The sequence below is a fragment of the Pelodiscus sinensis genome, chromosome 22 (genome assembly GCF_052426305.1).
Source record: "Pelodiscus sinensis isolate ZL-2025 chromosome 22, ASM5242630v1, whole genome shotgun sequence".
NCBI lineage: Eukaryota > Metazoa > Chordata > Testudines > Trionychidae > Pelodiscus > Pelodiscus sinensis.
In genome coordinates, this window is record NC_143073.1 from 14,555,399 (window position 1) to 14,580,391 (window position 24,993).

Genomic DNA, 24,993 nt, shown 5'->3' on the forward strand with positions numbered 1-24,993 from the left:
TGCACTAGCACCCCCTCTCCCACAGCCCTGCAGAGCAATGACCCAGCATCCCCTCCTGCCCCAGCTGGGCTCTGCGTGGCCCTGTCTTCCATATGCCAGCCTGACTTTTCTCTGAAAGGCCCAGCTTGAGGGGGAAAAAAAGTCACAGGAGATGGAAAATGCGCTAGGCCCAGCGGGACATGCCTTGGATGGTTCAGAAGTCACAGGATTTCCTGGCAGAGGCAGGCTGGCTCCAGCTCCTGGAGGACCAGTGGAGGCTGCTGTCTGCTCCCACCTGAGCACTGAGCCACCCCATCACTTCCACAGGGGGGCCCCAGTGCCTCCACCCTTGAAATGGACTCAGAGCCCTTGGGTGCACCCCCAGCAGCGGTCGCCTTGGAGCCTGCTTGCAGTAGAAGAGCAGCTCTGCTCCAACACGGACTCCCCTAGGGGCAGCGTAGCCTGTGGGGCCACAGTGCACCAGCAGGAGGGCATACACCGAAGGGATCACGCCTCCCCTGGGCTATGCTGCAAATAGGGCATCAGTGGGTGGGATCCTGCTACAGCAGGGCTAGCGCCCCACACAGAGGGGATTGGCGCATCTCAGCCAGCACAGCTCCCACCCGCTCTGAGTGGGCAGCACCACGGGCACAGCCTGGGAGCAAAATGGGGCCTGAGCCACTGGGAGTGCAGGAAGGCCGAGGGCAGCACGGCAGCGGGGCCGGACCTTCGTGCAAACAGAAGAGCCGCAGGTGGGGAATGAGACATGCTCCAGCGCCTAGGCCCAGGCGGACCTCAGGCCAGGACACCAGGCAGGGGCAGTTGCAGCAGGAGGATCAGGGATTGAGAGGAGCAGGGTGTGAATGGTGGAGGGAGGGGCTGGGAGCCAGGACTCCTGGGTTCTCTCTGGCACTAGAAGGTGCATGGGGGCTGGTGGTTAAGGCAGAGACTGGGGTTGGGGGCACGGTCCCTCCATGGGCAGTAGGCCAGGGCAATCCCAGCAGTGGGAGGACCTGGCTCCATGAGAACATCCCGGAGCTCGCTAGGATGTTACCACTCGCTGGGGTCAGACAGTCGCGGTTTATTGTCCCGCGCGCCATTTTGTACAAAAAATACCTTCCAAAAATAAATACTCCGCCCCGCGCAGGGGGGGCCTGGCCTGGCCTCCCGGGGTGCCCATGGCAGGGCAGGGCCCGACTCGGCTGACCCAGGGCCAAAGCCGGGCCGGCACTTCTGGTCCATCCAGCATGGTGCCCGGCTCCGAGGCTGGCAGCTGATGCTGCCTGAGGAGTCCATGACAAGGCTGGCAGGGGTTTAGTTTAGCCAGTGTTCTCAGTGCCCCCTTCGGGCTGGGCCGGCTGCTCAGCCTCCTCCTCCTCCATGGCCATGTCCGGGCACGGGGGGGCGCCACTGCCCTCCTCCATGGGCTCCAGCATGGTGCTCAGGTCCATGTCGGGCAGCTCCACATCGTAGAGTGGTGCCACACGGGAGGCTGGGTTACTGCCGCAGTCCACGCAGGCCTTGGGGGGGGAAAAGGGAGGGAGGCAGGTAAGTGGAGCCCTGGGAACCCCTGCACACAGTACACAAGGAGCTGGCCAGATCCCAGCCCTGGGCCCTGCCCACTGCTCACCCTGATGTTGATGGCTTTGGGCAGCAGCCCCTTTTTCATCCACGGGTGCACCTCGGCCAACTCCCTCTTCTGCTCCTCCGTGAAGCGCGGCTGCTGCTTCTGCATCTGCTTCAGCTTCTCCCGATCCTCCTGGAGCACGGCGGCCATGGGGCTGTGGGGCACAGAGCCGTGTCAAGGAAGCTGGGCTGAGCCATCCCCCCACTTGCCCCACATCCGTCCCCCTGCTCTGCTGCCCGATCTCTGCCCTGCAGCCCATCAATGTTCCCTCTAATCTTATCCATCCATGAGCAGATTTTTTTCCATTCATGTGTGGAATAAGTTTTTCTATGTGCACTGAGGATGGGGAAAATGTGCACCAACAAGAGAAACAAAAACACAAGCTGTAGGCACTCTGCTAATCAGCTGGGTGACATTGGAATCCCTCCTAAGAGGCTGCACAAGCACCCAGCTTACAGGGAACAGTGCAGCCCACCCCACATCCGCCCCCCCCCAGCTCTGCTGCCCAGTTGCCAGCCCCCGCTGCTGCTCCTCCACCATTTGGCACCTGCCCTGATCACCCTATCCCACTTCTGTCCCCCAGCTGTACTCCCCCCTCACCCTGACCCACATCTGCCCCCAGCTCTGCTCTCCCCATCCTCAGACCATCTGCTCCCCAGGGGTGCAGGCCCCCATGTCAGCTGCCTGACCTCCCTTTCCCCCTCACCAGCTGGACACAAGCTCAAACCAGGGACTCCAGACTGTGCCCTGCAAGGCTCAGGTTTGGGGGGGGGGGGGGGGGGGGGAGGAGTCCTGCTCCCCACCCCCATCCGTACATGGCTCTCACCGGGAGGGCAGCTGGTAGGTCAGCATGACCTTCTCATCACTGTTGGCCATGAGCAGCCAGATGGGGTCCTGCAGCACGTATCTGATAAACTGCTCGCCGGCACCCACGCTGCCCGCCTGCTTCCCCGCCAGCTCCGGCTCCGGCGAGTCCACGCTGCCAAAGTACTTGCTGGTGTGGCTGCTTTTGCTGCTGGCTGCGCAGGCCGGGGGGGAGGGGAGACAAATCAGCACCAGAGTCCTGGCTCCCAGCCCCTCATAAGCCCAGCCCCACCCCGCCCAGCCCCAAGTCACTCACCAGTGCCGCTAGCAGAGGTGCTGCCCCCGTTGGAGCCCGAGCCCACGGAGCCGCTGCCTGAGGCGGCCGAGCCAGTGCCGGAGCGCGAGTCCTCCTGCAGCAGCAGGTCCAGCAGGTCACTGGAGCTGGACAGGGCGTCGTTGTTGGAGGAGTCCTGGCCTTCCGCCTGCCAGGACAGGGGCGATCAGGGATGAGCCAGGGGGCTGCACACGTATCTCCTGCCATTCACGCAAGGCATTGGGGGGGCCCTACCTAAATGCACAGCTGGGGAGAGAACCCAGGAGTCCTGGCGCTAGCCCCCCCTACTCTAACCACTGGCCCCCACTCCCCTCCGAGCAGGCAGAGCCTTACCAGGCATGTCTCCTTCTGCGACCGGAGTTCACCTGCTCCAGGTGTCCCCCCGGCCCCGCCTCCTCCTTGCCCGGCCGGCCCACCAGGCACCTCCTGCCGCTCCGCCGCTTTGGGCGCCTCCTCCATCTGCAGCAGGTTGAGCTGGAGCGGGGAGCTGCAGCGGGAGTTGAAGAGGGGCGAGTCGGCCCGCTCGGGCTGGCTGGGTGTGGTGGAGCGCGAGGCCTCAGGGGGGCCCGGTGGGCAGGCGCCGAAGGGGCAGGCGGGCTCCCCGAAGGAGGCCGGGGTAGGGAAGTAAGGTGGAGGCAGGAGGTAGTTGGGGAGCATGAGAGCCACCACGGGGGCAGGGAAGTGGGGGGCGGGCTCGGTGGGGGGCTGGCTGGGCGGGAAGACGGACAGTGGGTAGGTGGGCACCACAGTGGGGAAGGGAAGAGCGGGCAGGCTGGCCTGGGCAGTGCCTGAGGGGGGCCAGGCGGCGGTGGCAGGGCTGGGGTGAGGCGGGGAGCCAGTGCTGTCAGATGCCTTGTGCTGCTTGACGCGCTTGGCCTTGCCGCGCCGGCCGGCGCCCCGCCGCGGCCCATGGTGCCCTGCCAGGAGAAGAGGGGGGAGTGGTTAGCGAAGGGGGCCGGGGATGAGCCACCCCCCCCAGCGGACACAATCAGATTTTGATACATCTTGACAGGTGCAGCCTCTGTTCTCTCTGCCATAAATCCCGCCTGAGGGATCCTTGGTTCAGTGTATGCCCAGCCCGCATGGTGTTTCTGTACTTGAAGATCAGAACATCAGCCCCTGGAGTAAGCCCCGAGCAGCTCCCCAGCCTAGGCAGAGCAGCCATTCCCAGCCAACGGGGCTATCAAGGAACATTCGACAGCTAATGGAGCCCGAGAGGCACCAGCTACACCGAATGGACCTTCCCGCAACCCTTCTAGACAGAACAGGGCCCGTTGCGGACAGGGCGCTTGCCCACGCGCTTCAGACCCCCCCCCCCCCCCCCCCCGCAGCCAGATCGGGAGTCCCACCCAGCCGAGGAGACAGAAAGGGCCCTGGAAGCCCATCCCCTCGGCGTCTCACCGCTGGAGGCTCTTTGCTACAAACTGAAGCATCAAAGGACGGCAAGACCCATCCCAAGAGCAGCTGTCCACCGGAGACTTGATTTAAGCCAGCAGCCTGGTCCATCCCTGCTGCACGGCTGCACCCAGGACTGTGCAACCGGCGTGTGCACTTCGACTCCTTGAACAACTTGCAACTCTCCCTAGAGAGTTCTATAAACGTCCGGGCGGGTGTGCGATTCTGAAGGACTGGCCCAGCGCGCTCTTTTGCATAAGAGCCAAGGCACGAATTGACCTGGGACCGCGGCTGGTCCTTTGGGATCGGGAGCCCCTGCGCGGATGTGGTGCGGGCGGTTTCCATGGCCTCGCGTCTGTGCACGGAGTGGTGCTGCTTGGGGCACAGGAGAACGGGAGGGTCTTGAAGGGAATTGCTTGTGGAACTTCTTGCTAGCCAGCATGGCAAACAGAAGGGCTCTTTGGGGCTGGTTTGGTGCCTTACAGTGGAGTCTTGAGCTGTAAGTAGCCCTGTCTGAGCAATTTGCCCTGAACTGACCCTCTCAAGAGTGCCCCCAGACCCCCCCGAATTACAAGGCGCACCTGGATCGGCGCCCCGTCCCTCGTGCTGGCTGCGCCCGGCTGGTGCGTCGAAGACATGCAGCCGGCTTAGGTCCTTGAAGCGGCTGAGGAAGACCTGTTCTTCCTGCTGGGTGTGCGTGGACAGCACCTCTTTGGTGAGCCCCACCCGGCGGTACTGCTCCCGGTCAGGTGGTGCGCTGGGCAGGAGAGCTGGGGGCATGGGGCCGGGGCCCTCCTCCATCATCACAATGTCTGGAGAGAGACCAAGGGGGGAAGCGGGGTCAGCCAGGAGGGGCAGCCGGCCAGGGTTAAGCAGTGAGTGAGCAGCAGAGCTGGAGAGAGTCCTAGCTCCCAGCCCCCCGTCCCCAAACTCTAACCACCAGCTCCCACTCCCCTCCCAGATCCGGCAAGAGAACCCAGGCATTCTAGTTCCCAGCTCCCCTTGCCCCCGCTCTGACCACTAGACCTCACTCCCCTTTCACCTGCCCGTCCCCCAGTGGGAGCTTCGCCAGCAACTCAGCCGACCTCAAGGAAGGAAGCGGGGGGGAAAAATAAAGGCGTCAGATGGAGGCAAACAAAAAATGAAAAGCCATTTGGGGAAGCCATGAATCCAGTGCTCTCGGCTGCACTCCGGAGTCACCCGTGAGGGGGGTCCTGACAGCAGGCACGGGGGGGGGGGGGAGGCAAAGTGAATACACAGCAGAGTGGGAGAAACCCCAGCCCGCCACCCACCCCTAGTGCGGTGCCAGCATGTCGCCTTGGAAGGAAGAGGTTATGGGGTGTGGGGAAGGAGCAGACGCTGCCGGTGAGACCAGCCCCCCTGAATATTACACTGCTACTGAGACGCGGCGGAGAAGGGGCTGCAGGGAGAGGCCGGGCGGCTCTCCGCCGCTGGCCGGAGAAGGGGGCCGGCGGCAGATGCAACCGGCCAGCATGTAGCTAGAGTCACCCAGCGATGGGGCGCGTGCGCGCCCCACCGCTACGAGGGGTCAAAGCGGCCCCCTCCCGCCAGCCCTGCCCCGGATCCACTGGCACTTCCCCTCCAGTACCCGATTCCGGGGGTTTCTTATCTCCCACGTGGACGATGGTACTGCTGAAACTACACTGACTGGTGACGGAAACCACACTCTCCGCCTTGCTGGGCAAGGCCAGCGGGGCCAGCGGTGGGCCCACCACCGCGGCGGCCGCTGGCCCAGGCTCCTCCTCCCTCTTGGACCGGCTCGGCAGCGTTTCCTCCACATCTGTTCAAAGAGACAATGAGGGGTTAATGAGGGAGGTGGGGGGCCCTGCGCAGAGGACAGATGAACGGGTGTCAGGCTTCCTAAAGGAACAAGGGCAGAGAAAACCTGCCCTAAAGGGGTTTTCCCATCGGGAAAACATGGCCACAGCACCAAACAATTGGGCGGTGTCCCGCGTGGATGGGTTTTCCCACCCGCCCCGGCGTTACACCCAAGACAGGACGGAAGCGTTTCGAGTCGATCGAAGGGAGGGACATCGACAGCCTCGAAACGCGTCTCCGAATTTCGCCTTCTCTGGCCCGGCAGGAAACTCAGGCTGTTTCCAAACAGGTCGAAAGCATCAGCTACCCCAGGCTTGCTCCATGACACCCCTCCCCCACAAACTGTCAGCAGCAACAGGGTAATATCCAGAGGGAGAGGCAGGGCAGCAGGTGGGCCGGGGAGGAGAGCAGGGTGGGGGGGGGGGGGGGGGAGGAACAGGGCCAAGCACCCCAGGATGGACAGGACTGTACCTCGTGCCGAGCTGGCCACTTCCTTGCTGGCTTTCTGTTTGTCATCGTCGGAGTGGGAGGAGCCAGTGTAGGAGGAGGAACCACATTTCCGCTTCACCCGGCTGGGGATGTTGCAGCTTTGCAAATACCTAAAAGAGCGTGAGTGCTGAGGTTAGTGGGGACAAGGGATGCTTACATAACCAGCCACCCCACCCCACAGGCGGCTGCATCTCAGTGCTCGATGACAGATCCTCATACAGCCAGCCACCCCATCCCAGAAGTGGCTGCATCTGAGAACCAGGTAAGAGATCCCTGAATAACCTGCTACCCTGCCTGAGAAGTGGCTGCATCTCAGCCCCAGGCGAGGATCCCTGTGTAACTAGCTGCCCCGCCCCAGAGCTGGCTGCATCCCCAGGGTGGGAGCAGCTCTGAGACCAGGCTCCTAGCTCATCCTCACCTGATGATGCCGTCCAAACAGTTGATTTGCTGGTAGGAGTAATTGGACGGCTCCTTCCGGAGAGATTCCTCCGAGGCTGCCACTTGGCCCGGACCTTGCTCAGCCTCACATAGGGCCCTCCTGCCTGGTCCACCGCCAGCCCTGAGCGTCTCCAGGCCTACGAGGAGGGGGAGCCTGGGTTAGCAGGAGCTGCTCATCATCTTCACCCCCTCCCCCCCCCCGCCACACACACACAGGGGCCCCTGAGTCCTGGGAAGTCAACAGGACTGGGGCAAACCCAACTCCCACCTGGCAGCCATAGGGACCCCAGGCTCTCACCTGCACAGGGGGGTTTGCCAGCCGGCGGCTTGACGCGGGATTCAATGAACACCTGCTGGCCCTGGCTCTTCACCATGTGCACATCTTTGCAGAACTGCTGGAAGGTCATCTGAGGACAGGAAGGGAGGGCTTAGGGTAGTGGAAAGGGGTCCCCTACTCCCAGTCTCCCCCACCCTCTGCTCTAACCACTAGCCCCCATTCTTCTCCTGGAGCTGGGGAGAGAACCCAGGAGTCCTGGCTCTAACCACTAGACCCTCCTTCCCTCCCCGAGCCAGAGGCTGCTCGTACCGGCCGCTGGGCCTGTGTCTCCTCGGTGGGGAGGCCGTTGCTGTCGCTGGAGGAGGCGGCGCTCCGGAACTGTTCATGGGAGGCATTGCTGCCCATGCTGCAGAGCCCCACGGAGCCATTGCTGTGCACAGGCTGCCAGAGGAAAGGAAGCAGAAGAGGGGTTAGGGCCTGGAGCGGGAGGGGGGTGGTCTCTGGAAGTAGACGGGGGGAGGGTCAGAGACAGGCTAAGAAGGGAGCTGGCCCCACCTGGAGCAGCAGCCGATGGATCTGCTCTGAGAGTTCCTGGACGTCTGGCTCCAGCGGCCGCATCTTCAGCGCCTTGGGGGCTGTGAAGACGTCTTCGTTGAGAGGGCCCCTGTGCAGAGTGGGGAGAAAAGGGTCAGGGAAAGGCAGGGCCATCCCCGGTACTGCCAGCTATTGGGGAGCCTGGGTCCTCAGAGGCGACGCCACCCGCCCAGGGCCCCGGACTCACGTGCGGACTTTGTGGCGCCCCATGATGAAGGAGACCTTGCGGCTCCAGGGATTGACAAAGCTGGACCAGCTGGTGTCGATAGTGACGTACTCGCCATTGCGGGTGCAGAAGCGGAGGGGGGAGTGGTCGAAGGGCTGCCCGCCGTACTGGAGAACTGAGGGGCAAAAGTGGGGGAAGGGTCAGTGTCGGAGACACCCCCCACACCGCCCCTCCCAGAGCTAGGGAGAGAACCCAGGAGTCCTGGCTCCGTTCCCACTCCCCTCCAGCCAGCTCTAACCCACCAGCCCTTACTCCCCTCCCAGACAGAACGAGAACCCAGGAGCCCTGGCTCCCAGCTCCTGCTGCCTGTGGCTCCCTCCAATGCAGGGAACCGATTAGGCAAGACACAGCCAAATTACTCCAACTGGTGACAACTGCCCCAAAGCCGGGCTGATCAGGGAGGGACAATTCCTTCCAGCCCCACACTTGGTGATCCTTTGGCCCCCAAGGAAGTGAGCTAGCCCTGCCCCCCAGAAGGCTCGGGAGAGGAGTTCTGTGCCAGCCACCCTGGAGCCAAGCTCTGGTGTTTCAGAGAAAGGTGGGGAAAAAGCCCCGATCACGTTGGCAGGTGCCCGGCCAAAGCCCTGAAGCAGGGGAGTGGTTTAGAGTCAGGGTCTGAAGCGAGAGCTGCAAAAGAGAACAATCCTTTGGTTCTTCCCTCTCTATCCTCCTGGGCCCTCCCGCACTCACTTTTCTTGTGGATGGCCAGCATGAGTGGCCTGTCCTCCGGGTGCAGGTAGAAGAGGACGGGCGTCCCAATCAGATCCTGGGGGAGGTAACCCAGCAAGGGGGCCGCCCTGGGGAAAAACAGATAGGCTCAGTGAGCGGCTATCCCCGAGTGGGTTCTGCCAGCCCCCAGCCTCGACAGGTCCTGCAGCCTGGCTACAGTCGACTGGGGGCAGTACCGGCCCGCTAGGGACCCTTCAAGCCTCACTGGCTGCTGCATCCGGCATGGGTGGCAGCCGAGATGGACAGAGGATGTCTGCCCCCTCCCCCAGGCTCGGCCAGCCTCCTCACCTCTCATCCACATCCTGGAACAGGCAGCTGGGCGTGTGCCGGGTGGTGAAGATCCGTTTATCAGGTGGGATCCGGGGAGCTGGTAGGGGAGATACAGGCTGAGGTTTGGGACCCAATCGCCTCCACAAGGCCAGGCTGGGGGCAGCCTCCCGACCCCATGGGGCAAAGCTCCCTCCCCCCAACTGCCCTGGATGAGGAGGGGCCTCTGGAGGGATCCCCCCTGCTCCCCGTCCCTGGGCTCACCTTCGTAACCCGAGTGGATGCGCTCCGCGATGAGCAGGCAGCAGGGCTGGCCGTCGCAGCTGTCCGAGGGGCGCACCTTGGCCAGGTAGGGTGTGAGCCGGAAGGGGGAGTAACACAGCTCCCGCCCACGGGTGCGGCCTCCGCTGAGAAACAAACGCCTGCAATAAGACCAGAGGCCAGAGGAGACCAGGACCGACCAGCAACAAAAATCGCAGGGCCCCCTATACCCTGGCCCCCCAACAAGCCCCAGATCCCCCCATCCTGGGCACAGCTGGGAACCCAGGGCATGGAGTCCCCTTCCCAGTCCCAGACCTGACAGCTCCCTGGCTCGCAGGGGCTGCCAGGAACACGGGGTGCCCTGCCCATTCAGGTGGTACCCAAGGAAAGCCAAGGGAGCGAGGACACACACACGGGGTCAGCTTGGTTTGCCCAGATGGAGAGAGGGCTGGGCCAGGAGCAAATCTGCCCCCAAGCGCCTGGCTCCAGGGCCGGCAGGGGCGAGAAGGCAGCAGTGGAAAGGCTGGGCTAAGGGGCATGAGGCAGACAGCCGCAAGGGCCGGGAGTGAGGCAAGGGGCTGGGCTAAGGCGTCACCCACGCAGGCTCAGCTGCTCGCCCGCTCCCACAGCCTTGCGAGTCTGCTGGATGGAGGGGGGGGGCATCGGGCAGCTGCCTACCCTCTAGGGCTGCCCCCCACCCCATGACACCCCACCTGTCCTGGGGAGAACTCACCTGATCCGGCAGAAGACTGATTTCTCTTGGGTGTAATCCACAGCAGCTGCAGCTAGGGACACAGACCGAGGGGTGGAGGGTCAGCGGGGGCTGGAAAAGCCCTGTGCCCCTCACAGCACCAGGGAGACAACCTAGGAGTCCTGGTTCCCAGCCCCTCTCCACACTAACTGCTAGACCCTGCTCTCCTCCCTAAATAGCACCCAGGGATCCTGCCTTCCCAGCTCCTCCTGGAGCTGGGTAAAGATGCAGGAGTCCTGGCTCCCAGCCCTTGTCTAGCCACGATGCCCCCCTCCCCACCCAGATGGGCATCTAAGACCCCAGCCCCCCCCAGAGCCCATGAAGCAGGCTTGCCTGGCCCCTCCCTCTCCCAGCGATGGGGGGCACTCACTGGCAGAAGTGCAGGCACTCCAGGAGGGCAGGTGGTAGGGGGCGGTGGAGCCATAGAAAATGCTGACATCCTGGGGGGCCAGGAACTCGGCAAAGGTGGCTCCCTTGAAGACGTCCCTCTTGCAGCGCAGGATGAAGGCAGCCTGGTCGGAGATGTAGAGGATCTTGCCGGTGACGAAGGAGACAGCCACGGCAAAGGTGTCCTGCGGGGATGGGGGCAGGGAGAGAGAGGGAGGTGAGTTGGGAGATGGCACTGGGGTACCTGGGGTCACTCTCTGGGGAGGGCTGGGCGCAGGTGGGGGGGGGGCACAGGACTTGCAGGGGATAGAGGCAAGGTGGCCTGGATGGGGGCATCTCACGGGTTCATAAGGGCTGGCAGGGAGGCCTGGGGAGGCAGCGGTCCCGGGAGTTGGGGCACCATGCGGGAGTGGGCAGGGGCACTCACTGGATTCTTGAGGGTGTACTCGGAGGTGATGCTCTCCAGCTCCTCGATGGTGTAGCTGGAGACGTCCAGGGCGCAGGGCTGGCCCTCATCAATGGTCCATTGCTGGTAGTAGTCGTGGCTGGCTGCGGGCAGAGCAGAGAGCCCGTCAGCACTGCGGCTGGTAGCACTGCCTGGCACTGCCCCGCAGCCTCCAGGGTACCACAGACAGCAACCAGGCTGCCTCTGGGCTCTCACCCCGCTGCCCCCCAGCTGCCCTGGCCTGCCTGCACCAGCCCTAGATCCCCCGCACCAGCCCAGCACCCCAACCTGCCCGAACAGGGCACAGCTCCCCCGCACCAGCCCAGCACCTCGTACCTTGGACCTGCTTGACGCAGGACAGCGCATACTTCAGGGTGGCCAGGGTGCCCGACTGACCCTTGCCGCGCTTTTCCGAGGGCAGCCGGATCTTCATCTCCTTCAGCGCTTTCATCAGCTCCTTCTGGGTCTTCACTCGCGCCGACTGCTCACTGCTGCAAGGGCCAGGCAGGGAAAGGCCAGTGAGCCACAGGAGACAGTGCCCCACCCCTCACGCCATGAGGGACATGGGACAGCGCCAAGACACACTCCCCCTGCTGCTGGAGGGCAGCCCCGCACTGCAGATGCCAGGGAGAGGAAAGGACTTTCCCTGGGGCATGTTGGAAGTCGGTGGCAAACACAGGAAGAGAACCCAGGAGTCCTGGCTCACAGATTCCCCTGCTGTAACCACCAGCCCCCCATTCTGCTCCAAGAGCTGGGGAAGAGATCCCAGGAGTCCTGGTTTCCAGCTCCCTTACTCTAACCACTAGCCCTCACTGCCCTCTTTACTCCTGTGTGATTCTGCACAGTCTGGCTTCCCCAGAGGCGAAAGGAGCCACGTGCTGCACAACGTGATGCATGTGAGGGATGGATCCCGCCAGGGCTTTGCGCCCCCCAGCCTACCTGCAGCCGCTGGTGGAGGGGTTGTCCTGCTCGGAGCTGGTGCTCAGCAGGCTGTAGGCGATGGAACTGCTGGGGGGCGACAGGCTCTGGGAGTTGGTGCTGTGGGGAGAGAGAGATGGAGCTGGCACATCAGGGTGCCCACTCTAAGCTCCCAGCAGGAGGCACCAGCACAGGCAGTCCCCACCCCCAGGCATGAACAGGCAGAGAGGAGCTGCCCCCCCCCCCCCACACACACACACATACACACTTACATTTCTCTCTAAAGCTGCAGAGCCTGTAACACTCATCACCGGGGCATCCCAGAGGCTGGGTCACCTAATGCCTCCTCTTCCCAGGGTGGGACAGCCAGGGAAGGGGCATGAATTCCATCCCCTGCCCTTTGTCAGCATGTCCTGCCCCACCAGGCCCGGCTCCTGGACACCAGGGTCCACAAACATGGCAAGTCCAGCACAGACCCAGCCCACACTCCTCCACACCCAGAGACCAGGGCCCATAAGCCAGGAGCCAGCCCATGCCCCCGCGGCCCACTAGCCACCCCCCCATACCTTTTGCTGCTCTCGGTTGTCTCCAGCAGCGCTGAGTCCTTGCCGTTCCCACTGCTGCTGTGGTCGCTGCGCAGGGAATCGTGGCTTTGCGACTCGTTGCCACTGGAACCGTTGCTATTGGCGTCCATGTCGTCGTTGGCCTGGCCCTGGGGCTCGGCCCCTCGCGGGACTCGGGTGCGCCGGGGGGCTCCTGAGCCAGCCCCACCAACATTGCCCCCGCTGCTGCCCTCAAAGGATACCTGCCTCTGCTCACAGGTGGTGCTCATGATCGGGGGAGAACCGGGGACATCACCCGGCCCTCAGGAACAGGGGTGCGTGGGGGTGTTCGGCGGCTGGGGTGGGAGACAGACCTGAGCAGAGAAATCGTAGGCTGTACCTGCAAGAGCAGAGACACACAGGCAGTTTAGACTGGGGTGGGGGCCCTGCTGCACTGGAAAACCCCTCTTTGGGCACTTCTGGCCCTGAACTGGCTCCCTCCAAGCAGCGCCTGTCAGGCCACCTCTTCCCCATGGCAGGGGGCTGGGAAAGGCCACTGCCCGGCCCACCCCGGTGGCAGGAGAGCTGCCCAGCCAGCTAGCGCATCCCAGGCCAGGGCTCCCCTCCCACCCCCAGCTACACTCACGCCTGCCACCAGCACTGGGCCATGGCTCCTAAACTCCCCCCATGCCCTGAGCCCAGCCAGCCCCAGCATTCACACACAGGGTGGTGGATGCAAAGCTACTCTCCATCAAACACTGTGGCACAAGTAGGAGGGCTTATTACACAACAAACACACACTACTAAGAGACAGTTGCTGCCCACAGCTGGGGAGTGAAGCCAGAAGTCCTAGCTCCCATTCCCCTGCTCTAACCATTAGATGCCACTCCCCTCTCTTATGACAACTGGGCCTATAAATTTACTCTAAAGTGAAAAATGAAAGCTTATAAGACGTGGCCACAACTAGCGTGCATGGAAAAGGTGCAAGCAGGCAGTGGATGCGATGTACCTTGACTTTAGCAAAGCTTTTGATACAGTCTCCCAGAGTATTCTTGCCAGCAAGTTAAGGAAGTATGGATAAATGGGGGTTAGAAAGCCAGCTAGATTGTTGGGCTCAACAGGTAGTGAGCAACAGCTCAAAGTCTGGTACACATTCTGGAGGGGTAGGGATAGGGTCCAGAGTGACTGGAGGATTAGGCCAAAATAAATCCGATGAGGTTCAACAAGGACAAGTGTAGAGTCCTGCACTTGAGATGGAAGAAGCCCAAGCATTGTTACAGGCTGGGACCGATTGGCTAAGTAGCAGTTTGGTAGAAAAGGACCTGGGGGTTACAGTGGATGAGAAGCTGGATATGAGTCAACAGTGTGCCCTTGTAGCCAAGAAGGCTAATGGAATACATATTAGGGTGCATGGAGGAGGAACATGTGTCAGCAGATCTAGAGAAGTGATTATTCCCCTTTATTCGGCACTGGGGAGGCTACATCTGGAGTACTGTGTCCAGTTCTGCCCCCCCCCCCCCCCCCAGTTACAGAAAGGATGTGGACCCACTGGAGAGAGTCCAGCAGAGGGCAACAAAAGTTAGTAGGGGTTTGGGTGACCTGAGTAAAGAGGAGAGGCTAAGGGATCTGGATTTATTTAGTCTGCACAAGAGAAGAATGAGGGGCTCTCAAGGGGGGTTCCAAAGAGGATGTTCTCAATGGTGACAGATGACAGAAGGAGGAGCAATGGTCTCAAGTTGCAGTGCCGGAGGTCTACGTTGGATATTAGAAAATACTATTTCACTAGGGCTGTGAAAATACTATTTCACTGCGTCCCTTTTCCGTAAAAGGGATGCAAATTAGACATATCGCAATTGCAAATGAAGCGGGGATTTAAATCCCCCCCGCTTCGTTTGCATAAACATGGCTGCTGCTTTTTTCCAGCTCGGAGCTTTGCCGGAAAAAAGCGCCAGTCTAGATGGGGATCTTTCGGAAAATAAAGCCTTTTCCAAAAGATCCCTTATTCCTTATTCTAAGAGGGATCCCCACAGTCTCCTGCAATCCCAGACCTCCTCCATCCTAACCCTGAAAGATGGCCCAGCCAGCCCAGAGGGACCCGGCTGCCTCACTGCCTGGGATGCCTGTGCCCGCCAGGTTCTTTTCTTCTCTCGCCTCCTTTTTCTACTAGAGATTTGGCTTTGGCACTAAGGCTGCAACATTGCTGCCAACCCTGGACCAACAGGCGGCTCCAAGAGGTGTCCCAAAGAGCCCTACGCGGTCGCCGGGTCTCAGCATGGCTGACAGACCAGCCGTGAGGTTGAGTCATTGCCAGAAGCTGCATTTTCTGCACGTGTCTTGCTATGTCTCCTAGGAAAAAGGATCTGACCCTCCAGCAGCCACGGTGCCAGCTCCACCCCATCTCACTTAACTTCTCCCCCTCTCCAAAGGTGTTTGGTGCTGGTCTTTGATAAGGTCAAATAAGGGGGTTTATCCTCCAAAAAGCTCTGTGGCTAATGGAAAGGGGAGCTAAGGTTATGACTCAAATAAAGGTCTATTTTAATACTACAATTCTAATGCTCTCACTGGGTCTCCCCCCCCCCCCTTCTTTCCTGTGTCTTTAAAATGTTCAAGATCTTTTATTAGTGGGTTTGCCAGGGTGAGAGGCAGGCCGAGGTCTGTGGGTACTAGCATCAAAATCTTCCCTTCATTCCATCTCAATTAGCATGCCTCCCAGAGTCGGGGAGAGAACCCAGGAGTCGTGGCTCATAATCCATTGCCTCCTTCCCATGGCATCACCCCCAAGAGTCCCTGTGGCATTCAAACACGATCCTAGGATTCAACCTGGAGGTCCAGGCTCCGAGCCCTACCCCACATATCAGCTCCATTCTCCCAAGCCCACCAAACCCACATGGGGCCCACTGCAGCCCACTGAGCACCTGGCTAATTGCAGCTAAATCTCTGCTGTGTGTCTATTTCAGGCACCAAAGCCAGCCTATTCTTAGCTCAGTTGTTTTCTCTCAGCCTCTTATTTGGACCATGAGGCTCTTTACAGTAGCCGGGTAAGTCTTCACCACACGGCTATATTTAGCATCCATCCAGGAGATGGGGAGCTAAGTCAGTCTGGGCCAGAGCCAAAGATTTTATAAACATTGTCAGCAAAGACCTGCTCAGCAGAATTACACAGATTCGCCGATGTCGGGGCCGCGAGATCTGCCCAGCCACAGGGCCCGGGGGAAAAAGCCAAATGGACACGCCTGCAAATACATGCCAATTTCCAGTCACCGTCTCTCCTTTATCTACCAGTCAGGACATGGGCGCCATGCACTGCGTTGCCCAAGCAACAAGAGGCAGCCGTGGGGGCAAACAGGCAGTTACCAGAGAAACTCAAATTTCAGCACTCAGGTCCTGACAGATAGATACACCAACAAATGGGAGGGGAGGTTAAATGCTTTTTTAGACCGTTAGAAATTACAGATGGACAGCTGGATGGATACCCACATCTGGGGGTAGAAAGCAAGGGACCCAATCCCATAGTTAATGGAACCAAACAAGAACTTTGCATAGGTGTTGACCCCTGTGACCAGGAGGGTCCCCAGCAGTTATAAGAAAGGGAGCCTTTATATTTAAGGGGTGTCCACCTAGATTTTATGAGCCTCCGTTTACATACCCAGCTTGGGGAAGATTCAACTTAACAAGCACTCACCTATGCACAAATCAGCCCAGAAGCACTAATTCGGTTTAGATGTACCCCTTTAATAACTTGGGTGAACATCTGCATGCAGCTATTTAGAGCACACGGTCCAGATTTCATTAACACTAGTAAAGGAGTGAATTCAAATCAAACCCAGGTGCTCTTATTCCAGAATAAGGCTGTGTCACTAAGTCTCCCAGATTGGTTCTTGAATAGTTTAAGCTTCCCCTCAACTGCTTGAAACTGGAAAAGTGCATCTACATGGCCTTGTGGGTGAGCGAAAATAAGTTGTTTAAAAAAAAACACCTTTAAATAAGGGAGAGTTGCTTGAGCCCTCGCTCTGAATCAATAATAGAAAAAATAAAAGTTCAAGAGTTGGCCCTGAAAAAAAAATCTATTTTTTCTAAAAACCCTAAACCTACAACTTGCAAAGATTTATTTACACATACACACCAGCTGCAAACACCCACAGCACAAGGGAAAAAACGTAACAGCTACGCACACACACGCATTTAGCAGGGAAAGGCATTTTCCTAAGCAAGCAAGCTCTGACCTGGCTGCTTCTGCAACCCAAATACAAATGCTCAGAGGGGCTGTGTCTGTCTAGATCAGAACCATATGCCAATTTCATTTAAGGGAAGAGATTTTAAACAGTTTGAAACTGGCATAGACACTTTTATGGTGTTCCCCCGGGGTAGCTGCCTAAAATCAAATGTGAGCCAAGCTAAACAGCCCCGCACTGGGCTTTGCACCACCATAACTCAACTGGATTCGTTTAAATTTTAAACGAATCCATCAACAAAGCCTGAAAACAAATGGGAGGGATCAGAGAGGAGGCAACCCACTGGCGTCTCCCAGTGGCCAGAAAGCACATTTCAGCACCTGCCTATCAGCTAAACTAAGGTAAGAGGAAGTCAGACAGCCCCTCTTGCACTGCTGACTAAGTTTTAAATAGTTCCCCCCAGAAGGGAAAAAAAAAAAATCTACCGGCAGCAAGAAGATATTAGAGACCAGTCTCCAAAACAAAGCAAGTCACTCACATCACCCGATTCCCCCCGCACCCCCAACACACACACACACACACACACGGCCGCATCCTGCCTTTAGTTGTTTACCAACACCTCTGTGACAGGCGCACTGGGCAAACCAGCCAATCTGCCTGGCTTCCAGCTTTCCACCCTCCCGCTCCCAGCCTTGGCTGCCTTGCAAAACTTCCCCCTACAATAAACCAACCAGACAGCTCCGCGGGGGTGTGCCAAAAGCCGAGGGAAGGGAACCAGGCTCCGAGCATGCCTTGCCCTGGCAAAGTGCAACACTCGGCATAACCAGTTCCTGGGCAAGAACATTTTGTACTCGCGGAACAAATCCCATGTGGCAGCCTCAGCTGATCGCTGGGATGAGGAAGCAGCTCTGGAAGGCTGCGAAGGGGGAGGGAAGAGAAGAGGGGTGCGCCTGCAGCAGAACATACCAAAATCGGGGGAGTAATAGCAATGCAGTAATGGGAAGGGGACATTTCACACTCACCCCAATAGCGGCTTGGCTCTGGGATTCTGCTTTGATGCCACAAAACCCACCGGCGCCAGCTAAGCTCCTTCTAGCTGAAAAGGGGTCCAGCCGTGTGTCCTCTCCCGCCAGGCACCCCCCAAAATGCCACGAGCAGCCGGTGGCTCCAGCAGAGATGCTGCCCCCAATTGTGTAACGCGGGGCAGCCTCGGCATTGGCCAGGCGCCTGGCTGATGTCAGCACCGTGTTCCACATCCCTGCACGTGGACTGTGGTGTGGCCACCCCAGGTTCCGGGGTGGCTCTCATTGGCTGAGCAGGCGGCCAATGAGAGCCAGGCTTGCTTGCATAATCAACCAGCAAAAGCATCAACAAAGCTCATGCCAGCTACTGGCAGGGCATCAAAAAGGAAACCAGAGCTAAGCAGGATGCTGCAGGGTTTTGTTGGTAGGTCCTACAGGGCAGGGGTTTACTGGCCCAGGATAATTTTAAATTACCACAATATTCCCCGTCTCCCCCTCCTCCCCATTCCATGAAGGGAGGAAAAAACAAAATCTGGAAAATGTTCACAAATCGAGGGGGGGGGGGGGGAGGAGAGAAGAGAAGAAGGATCCACAATTCAATCCAAAAATTTCATCTTGATCCTTTCCAAACCATTTTGCCCTGATTTCAATCTTGTCTTCAAAATCTACCCTGGATCCACAACTAATTTAAAAACCAAAACATTCCAGGGATGTTTAATTGAGGGCCACATGTCCCCACTCCTCCAGGTTTGCAGGGGTGCTGGGTAATGTTCCAATTTTTTCAATCCATGTGCAGAATAATTTTTTTTATGTGCACTGCCACAAGAAACACACACTACCAGGTGTGGGCACTCTGCTAATCAGTGGGGAAGCACTGGAATCTGTCCAGAGTGGCCACCCAAGTGCTCAGCTTACAGGGAACATTGGCACTGGGTCCACAACAGTAAAAATCCAGCTGCAGACTTAGGATGCACACTCAGGCAAAAGATAGGATCCGAAATACAAGGATCAAGAGAAAGGGTTGTAAAGTGGAGTCAGACACTGCCCACAACAGTGGGGTCTTTTGGGATCTACCAGGCCTTAGCTGCTCATACAGGGCCTTGTTCGGGGTTTGTACAGCACCAAGCACATCAAGGGGGTGGTGTAGTCAATAGGCAGACTACAGGCCAAATCCAGACCACCAGACACTTTTGAATGGATCCCAATCTGTTTTTATTTCTTAATTACCACCATGTTTTTTGTATTTTCTATGGAGTCTGAACCTTGACCAAAAATAATTAACTTTGGACAAAGACAATGCAACCAACCAACCAAATGAGTCGGCAGACACTGTTGTGGGAATTGGTGGCTGAATCCTGCTTTCCCAACGTATCTGTGGCCCAGCTCTATTTACCAACACTGGCTAGGGAGAACGGGACATCCCAGTGGGTTGGAAAATGCCAAGACCACATTAACACAGATGGCACCAGGAGGTGTGAAAGAAACAGTGGTGAGCAGCAGCAGGCGCAAAGCATTGGTAAATATTATTTTCTTTGGTAAATAAGAGATTCCCCAACAAGAAGCACAGGAAAAATGCGGCCTGAGCACGGAGGCCCAGAAGCAGGCAGGCAGGAGGGGTGAAAATATTGACTCTTCCCTCGATGGCTGATAAGGCAGCCGAAGTGGCTTTCTGATAAATATTTGCTTTGTTAGCATATACAAGGAAGAAAACGTACTTAGCTGGGCACCCCAGAGCAAACCCTCTGCTCCCGCACTGAGAGCCACAGCCTGCAGAACAGAGTCTGCAGACCCAACCCCCCAGCAGGGTCAGAAATGGGGTTGCTGCAAGAACTCTGCTCAGTGAGCCAAATCTGGGCCAAACACTTGTACAGTTCTCATAGGATCAGAGCATGTCTCAGCGTTTAATGCATTCACCCTGACAACCTCCCCTGGCAGAGCATCACTGCCATTTTATAATAAGGGAAACTGAGGCACACACTGACTACACGGACCTGGGACCTCTGGGAACCAATGGAGATTTACAGATGAGACTCCAGCCCCAAGAGAGTGACACGGGGAAGTGGGCTTGGAGGCTAGTCCTGATTCTGCACAACCCACTCCCTAATTGCACACTCTGCAGGACAGTGGCTGGCTGTCCCAATGCCTCGACACGGGGAGGATGCTCCACCACCACCTCCTGCCTCAGTTTCTGCACTGCACCACAAAGAAACTGTGCCTGCCTCAGTTTCCCTTGCAGAGCACTTTGAGGCTTGCTGAGGATCCGAAGGCCTGGTCCTCTCCGGAGTTGGATGGTGCCTAGATGGGAGGCACAGATGCCGACCTCAGCCCCCAGCACGAAATCCAGTCTCCATTGGATTCATGCTTCTTTTCACTCCGTTGCAGCCAGAGGCGCTTGCAGGTGAGGAGAGGAGCCGCACCGGGACCATACCAAGCACCACCACGTCTTCCCGCCAGCCGCATTGTGTCCCGCTGCCTGGAGCCAGCCCACTCCTCTCCAGAGCCACTTTGCACTGCCCCCGCGGGCCTTTTCATGACGGCTCTGGAGAGCAGTGGACCCCCCTGACCTAGCCCACGCAGGGAGGAAAAACAGCGTTCCTGCCAGGGGTTAATTAGACAGAACTGGCTGAGGCATGGGGATGACAGAGTCGGAAGGAAATAAATGCTCTGAAGGGTTTGCTCCTCCTCTCCCAGAGATGGGGAGGGAACCCATATGTCCTGGCCCCCATTCTCCTCCCAAAGCAAGATAGAGAACCCAGGAGTCCTTGTTCCTAGCTCTCCTGCTATAACCACTACACATCATTCCCCTCCCAAAGCTGGGGCAAGATGCCAGGAATCCCAGCTCACAGCCCCCCCCCCTCGCTCCAACCACTAGACCCCACTCCCCTCTCAGTACTGGGGAATGAACCCAGAAGTCCTGGCTCTCCCCCTACACTCTAACCACTAGGCCCACCGCCTGAGGCAGAGCCATGCAGCCAGCTCCACAATGTGTCTCCTGCACCAGGTCAGCTGTAATCAGAGCCCCTTTGGGCCCGACTTCTGACATAACCAGGTCACCCGCACAGGGCTGCAGCAGCTCCATTCACAGGGGCCCTTATGTAATATTTCCCAGCCAGGTACCTGCCTGGCAGCTCCTTACACAACACGTCAGACTCCCCTGGGGGCTTTCCAAGAGCTGTGGCGTCACGGTGTCACCAGAGCAGCACGCCTGCCATTGGCCAGTCCCGGGCAGGCGGGGGGGTGGAGGATGTGGGGCAGGCATAAAAGTATCTGTCTCTGCCCAGCCTCCTGCCCCGGCCAAGGTCTATTTCCACAGGGCAAACAAGGCAGCGGGCCGGGAACATTATGTTCTCTCAGCTTAACCACAGGTTGGTCTGGTGCCAGGGACTCGCTCCCTGCCACACTAATTTATTCCTTGACTGCTCCCAGAGCTGGGGAAGAGAACTCAGGAGTTCTGTCTCCCAATCCCCCACTCCCCACACCTCTCCCAGAGCTGGGGCAAGAACCCAGGAGTCCTGGCTCCCAGGCCTCCACAGCTCTAACCCACCAGCTTCCACTCCCCTCCCAGAGCCAGGGATCCACCGCTGTGGGTGGACAGACATGGGAGGAGTATGTGCAGGCAGATTTCTCACCCATCCACGCTGTACAGCTGCTCTTAGCACAGCCCAAACTGCAGTGCAGACGTGCCCCTGGCATCACCCCTTCTCTCCCGACATCCCCACCCCGAAAACCCACTCCCGTACCACAGTCCAGCAACTGTGACTCACCTCTGGCAGACGAGCCATCCAGGCCAGGCTCAGCAGGACCGGAGAACAGCTGGGAAGCAGTCCAAGGAGTTTGCACGTGGCAAAACACGGCACCACACCCCCTGCTCTTGCTTACACACCCCCACCCCTGTGCCAACAAACCCTGGCCACTGCAATAACCTCTGTCCTACTGTATTTTTTATTCTCACAATCTGGCAGGCTGAGAAGCACACCTGGGCTAGTGCGGGATTGCAACATTTACAGTAACCCTGGCATGCTCGCTCTTTCCAAAACAACCCATGACATGCAGAAAGCTCGCTGGCAACTGGCATCCTTTTGCACTAACAAGACACTGGGCTGCGTACGGTCCTGGAGGACAGCCGACATCCCGTTCAAATTGGGCGCAGGGTAGCCACTGCTCTGGAGTCTCAGCACACATGCAAGATTCAGAGTCCCCAAATGCGGAGCAGAATTTCACCAGCTTTGTGTAAACCCTTGGGCCAGCGCCAGGTGATCGGGGCCTCCTGGAAGGGGGAGGGAAGGAGATGCGGTTACCTTCATCCTGAGCCTTGTGAAACTGGGAATTTAGGATATATCTTTTTTTAGGAACAGAACCAATGGCGTTTAATTCCGGACTGGCGAACAGCGAAGCTCCCAGGAAGAAACCTTGATCCTCTTGACTGCCTGGGCCACGGATGTTCTCAGCTGTAATCTGTATGCTGCCAGCCCGTCGTCGGCTAAGCTGGCTTTTTTAGGCTGTACATCTTGTGTCGCCACCCCTCCCCCCCATGTGTACGAGGCAGATCTGTGGAGCACACACAGCCTCCCAGCTGTGCTTTTGGGGCTCCTCCCTTTTGGGCCCAAGAGGGATCAGGGGGCAGAATATCGGCCCAGCTATTTCCGTACAAAGCTGGAAATGTCCCAAAAACAGAAGGGGCATTTTCCTGGACCAGTAAGAGGCAAGTTCAATCTTAGCCAGGAATATGGGACCTGCTGCTCTGGATCCCCCCAGAGCTGAGTCACCCCAAAAGACTGGGAGTCAGGACTCCTGGGTTCTCTCTCCAGCTCTGGAAGAGGTGTGGGGACCGGTAAATTAGAGGAAGGGGATTAGGAGCCAGGGCACCCAGGGCCCTGGCTCAGCTCTGCCATTGTGTGGTCCTGCGTCACTAACCCAACCAGCTCATGCACACAAGGCAACAGCTGCAGAGCAAGTACAGAGGAGAAAAAGGACACAAAAGGGTCACGGCCCAAACCCTCCCAGGACCCCATCACACAAACAGCTCCTCCTCCCGCAACACATCAGTCTCCCGGAACTGGGGCTTCAGGCCATTCAGCCGAGCAGCATGGGGGTGGGGGGAGGAAATCACACAATGACTCAGTCCCACTCACAAGCTGGCCCTTTTTCCAAGCCCCGATTATATAAGCCACTCGGGCCATTATGAAAGGGGCCCACACATACTCAGCAGCCCCAGCTGATGCCACAGGGTCCAGACAACACAGCCAGAGGGGGGTTTCTCTCCTGTCTCCCCCCTCCTCCAAGCACAGCATGGGGCTATCCAGGCACAGCTGGCTGAGATTCAACCAGCCCTGGAATGGAGCGTTTGATTGTATGGCAACATGCAGAAATTGGGGGGAGAGGGGGTTGGGGCACACTGGCACCCTGCACAGTGCCGCTGACTCTCCCCACCCAGAAGAATCCACTCCTCCTGGGCTCAGACCCCATCCTGCCTGTGAGCCCCCCAAAACCTCCCCACAGTACCAATGCAACCTCACCAGCTTGTCCACCTAGCCACTTATCACCCACCTCCCTGCAGAGCGTGCAGCTCCTAGTGACCCTTAACCCCACCCCCATTCCTAATGTCAGGTCAGGAAAATTTGGGGGGGGAACATATGCCCCCTCCCACATATCCCCAAATCCACTCCCCTGCAGATGCCCACCCTGGATCCAGTCCCCCCAATTCATTTGCCTTGCAGGACCCCCAGCCCCATGGGAACCCCTAGCTATCCCCCACAGAAATGCTCAGACCACCCCCTGGCTTCCCAGACACTTCCCATCTCACAGACACCCTCCATAGCCATTCCCCTGAAAGATATCCCAAAGCTCTCTGCCCTACAGGGCCCCTTGAATGTCAGCCCCTCCCCCAAGGGTCTCCCTCCAGGCTAACCCTTCCTTCCCAGCTACTTTATCTTCCAATGGATCCCCAAGCACGTCTCCCCATAGCTTTCCTCATCTGCTCAGAGCATGGAACCTCCTCAGCGCCTATGAAATCCTCCCACTCTAGAGATTTCCCCATATCCCTTTGCACTCCCATGCCTCTCTGCCTGATATGATCCCCAGTTCCCTAGGATCCAGTTCCTGTGCCTTACCAGCCCTACAATCCACAGCCTATGGGACACACAGCCTCCATGAATCCCCCCAGCCCTAAGGGACCCAGACCCTCTGCGACCCCTATGTACACCCTCAGCCCACCATGAACCCATTCATACAGCCCCCATGGACTCATCCCCCCAACATCCTCAGCCCTCTGAGACCTCCAACCCCCCCAATGACCCAGCCCTATGGGAATCCCCAACTCCCACGAACACTCTCAGCCCCCACAGATCCAACCCTACCTAGCTACCAACCCGCACAGACCCCGCCTTCAACCCTCCACCCTACAGGGCCCCCAGCCCCACAGACACAGCTCCCCAGTGCTACGAGACCCCAGTTCTACAAGACTCCCAGCCCCTCTGCCCCACGGAACTGCCCCCCAGAGACCCAGCCCCGCCCCTCTACCCTCCAGCCCCACGGGTCCTGCTCCCCCGAGCCTCCTGCTCTGCTTCCCCCCAGGCTGCACGGATCCCCTGCAACCGCCCAGCCCCACGCGCCCCCCGGAGCCTGCCCCACTCACCGCAGCGCCGCGCCCCGTCTGCCTCTGTTTGCGCAGCCCCATGCCCGGACCCACCCCCTCCACCGGACCCGCCCCCTCCGCCACCCATTGGCCGCTCGGCCGCTCGGCGGCTGCTATTGGCCAGCCGGCTCTCGGGCATGCAGGCGGCCGCGTGAGGCCACGAGGCCCCGCCCCCGGGAGGTGTGGTCCGGCCGGGCATGCAGGCCCGCGCGTGACCCGGCCCCGCCCTCGGTCGCACCCCATTGGTTCGCGCCTCGCCTGGCCCCGCCCAGCCGATCGCCCATTGGTCGGCGCCGCGCCGCAGCAGCAGCTGGGGGAACACGTGCGGGCTCGGCGCACGGGGCTAGCGGCGAGCGGGGGTGGGGGCAGGGATCCGGAAGTACGGGTTCCATGCTTGGCTCGGAGGGGGAGGGGTCCGGATACCTGGGTTCTATCTCCGGCCTTGGCGGGGGGCGGGGAGCCCGGGGCCTCTGGGAGGGAAGGGGGAACGCGGAGCCGGACCCCTGGGTCCCGTTTCTGGCTGGGAGCCCGGATGTCTGGGTTCCGTGTCGGCCTCTGGGCGGGGGTCTGGGACCCATTTCTCAGCTCCAGCCAGCCCCACGCTAACCGCTTGGAACAGGTGGGGAAACTGAGGCAGGGGACTGCTATGACGTCACTGGCAGAGCCCAGGGGCCTCCCTCCGCCCCTGTAGAGCCAGGCTAAAACCCAGGAGTCCTAGCGCCCAGCCCCTTGCTCTAACCACTAGCCCCACTCCCGTCCCAGAGGAGAGGAGAGAACCCAGGACCGTCCTGTCCTCTATCCACTAGCTCCCATTAGCACTGCCCGGGAAAGCATATCTGAGTCAGTCCTCAGGCACGAGGCGG

The 24,993-nt window shown here is 59.2% G+C and overlaps 1 protein-coding gene across 5 annotated transcripts; it reads right to left on the minus strand.

Annotated features, from left to right (window-relative positions):
• Positions 1–1,040: 1,040 nt before the first annotated feature.
• On the minus strand, positions 1,041–24,233 carry PER1 (period circadian regulator 1). Of its 5 annotated transcripts, XM_075908360.2 has the most exons (24): positions 24,131–24,149; positions 21,261–21,763; positions 12,327–12,702; positions 11,782–11,880; positions 11,179–11,333; positions 10,825–10,946; positions 10,381–10,582; positions 9,993–10,044; positions 9,263–9,405; positions 9,020–9,098; positions 8,693–8,799; positions 7,964–8,117; positions 7,738–7,846; positions 7,492–7,623; positions 7,204–7,312; positions 6,886–7,042; positions 6,450–6,577; positions 5,749–5,940; positions 4,721–4,951; positions 3,078–3,661; positions 2,727–2,892; positions 2,433–2,625; positions 1,610–1,760; positions 1,041–1,499 (listed from the first exon to the last, which is right to left on the minus strand). In XM_075908360.2, the coding sequence occupies exons 3-24, from the start codon at positions 12,590–12,592 to the stop codon at positions 1,299–1,301; spliced, it is 3,732 nt and encodes a 1,243-aa protein (XP_075764475.2). In that variant the 5' UTR covers positions 12,593–12,702; positions 21,261–21,763; positions 24,131–24,149; the 3' UTR covers positions 1,041–1,298. The 5 variants fall into 5 exon arrangements, with proteins under 5 accessions (XP_075764475.2, XP_075764478.2, XP_075764476.2 ...); XM_075908363.2 differs by lacking the exon at positions 21,261–21,763 and having other exon boundaries at positions 24,131–24,233; XM_075908361.2 differs by lacking the exon at positions 24,131–24,149 and having other exon boundaries at positions 21,261–21,780.
• Positions 24,234–24,993: the final 760 nt, after the last annotated feature.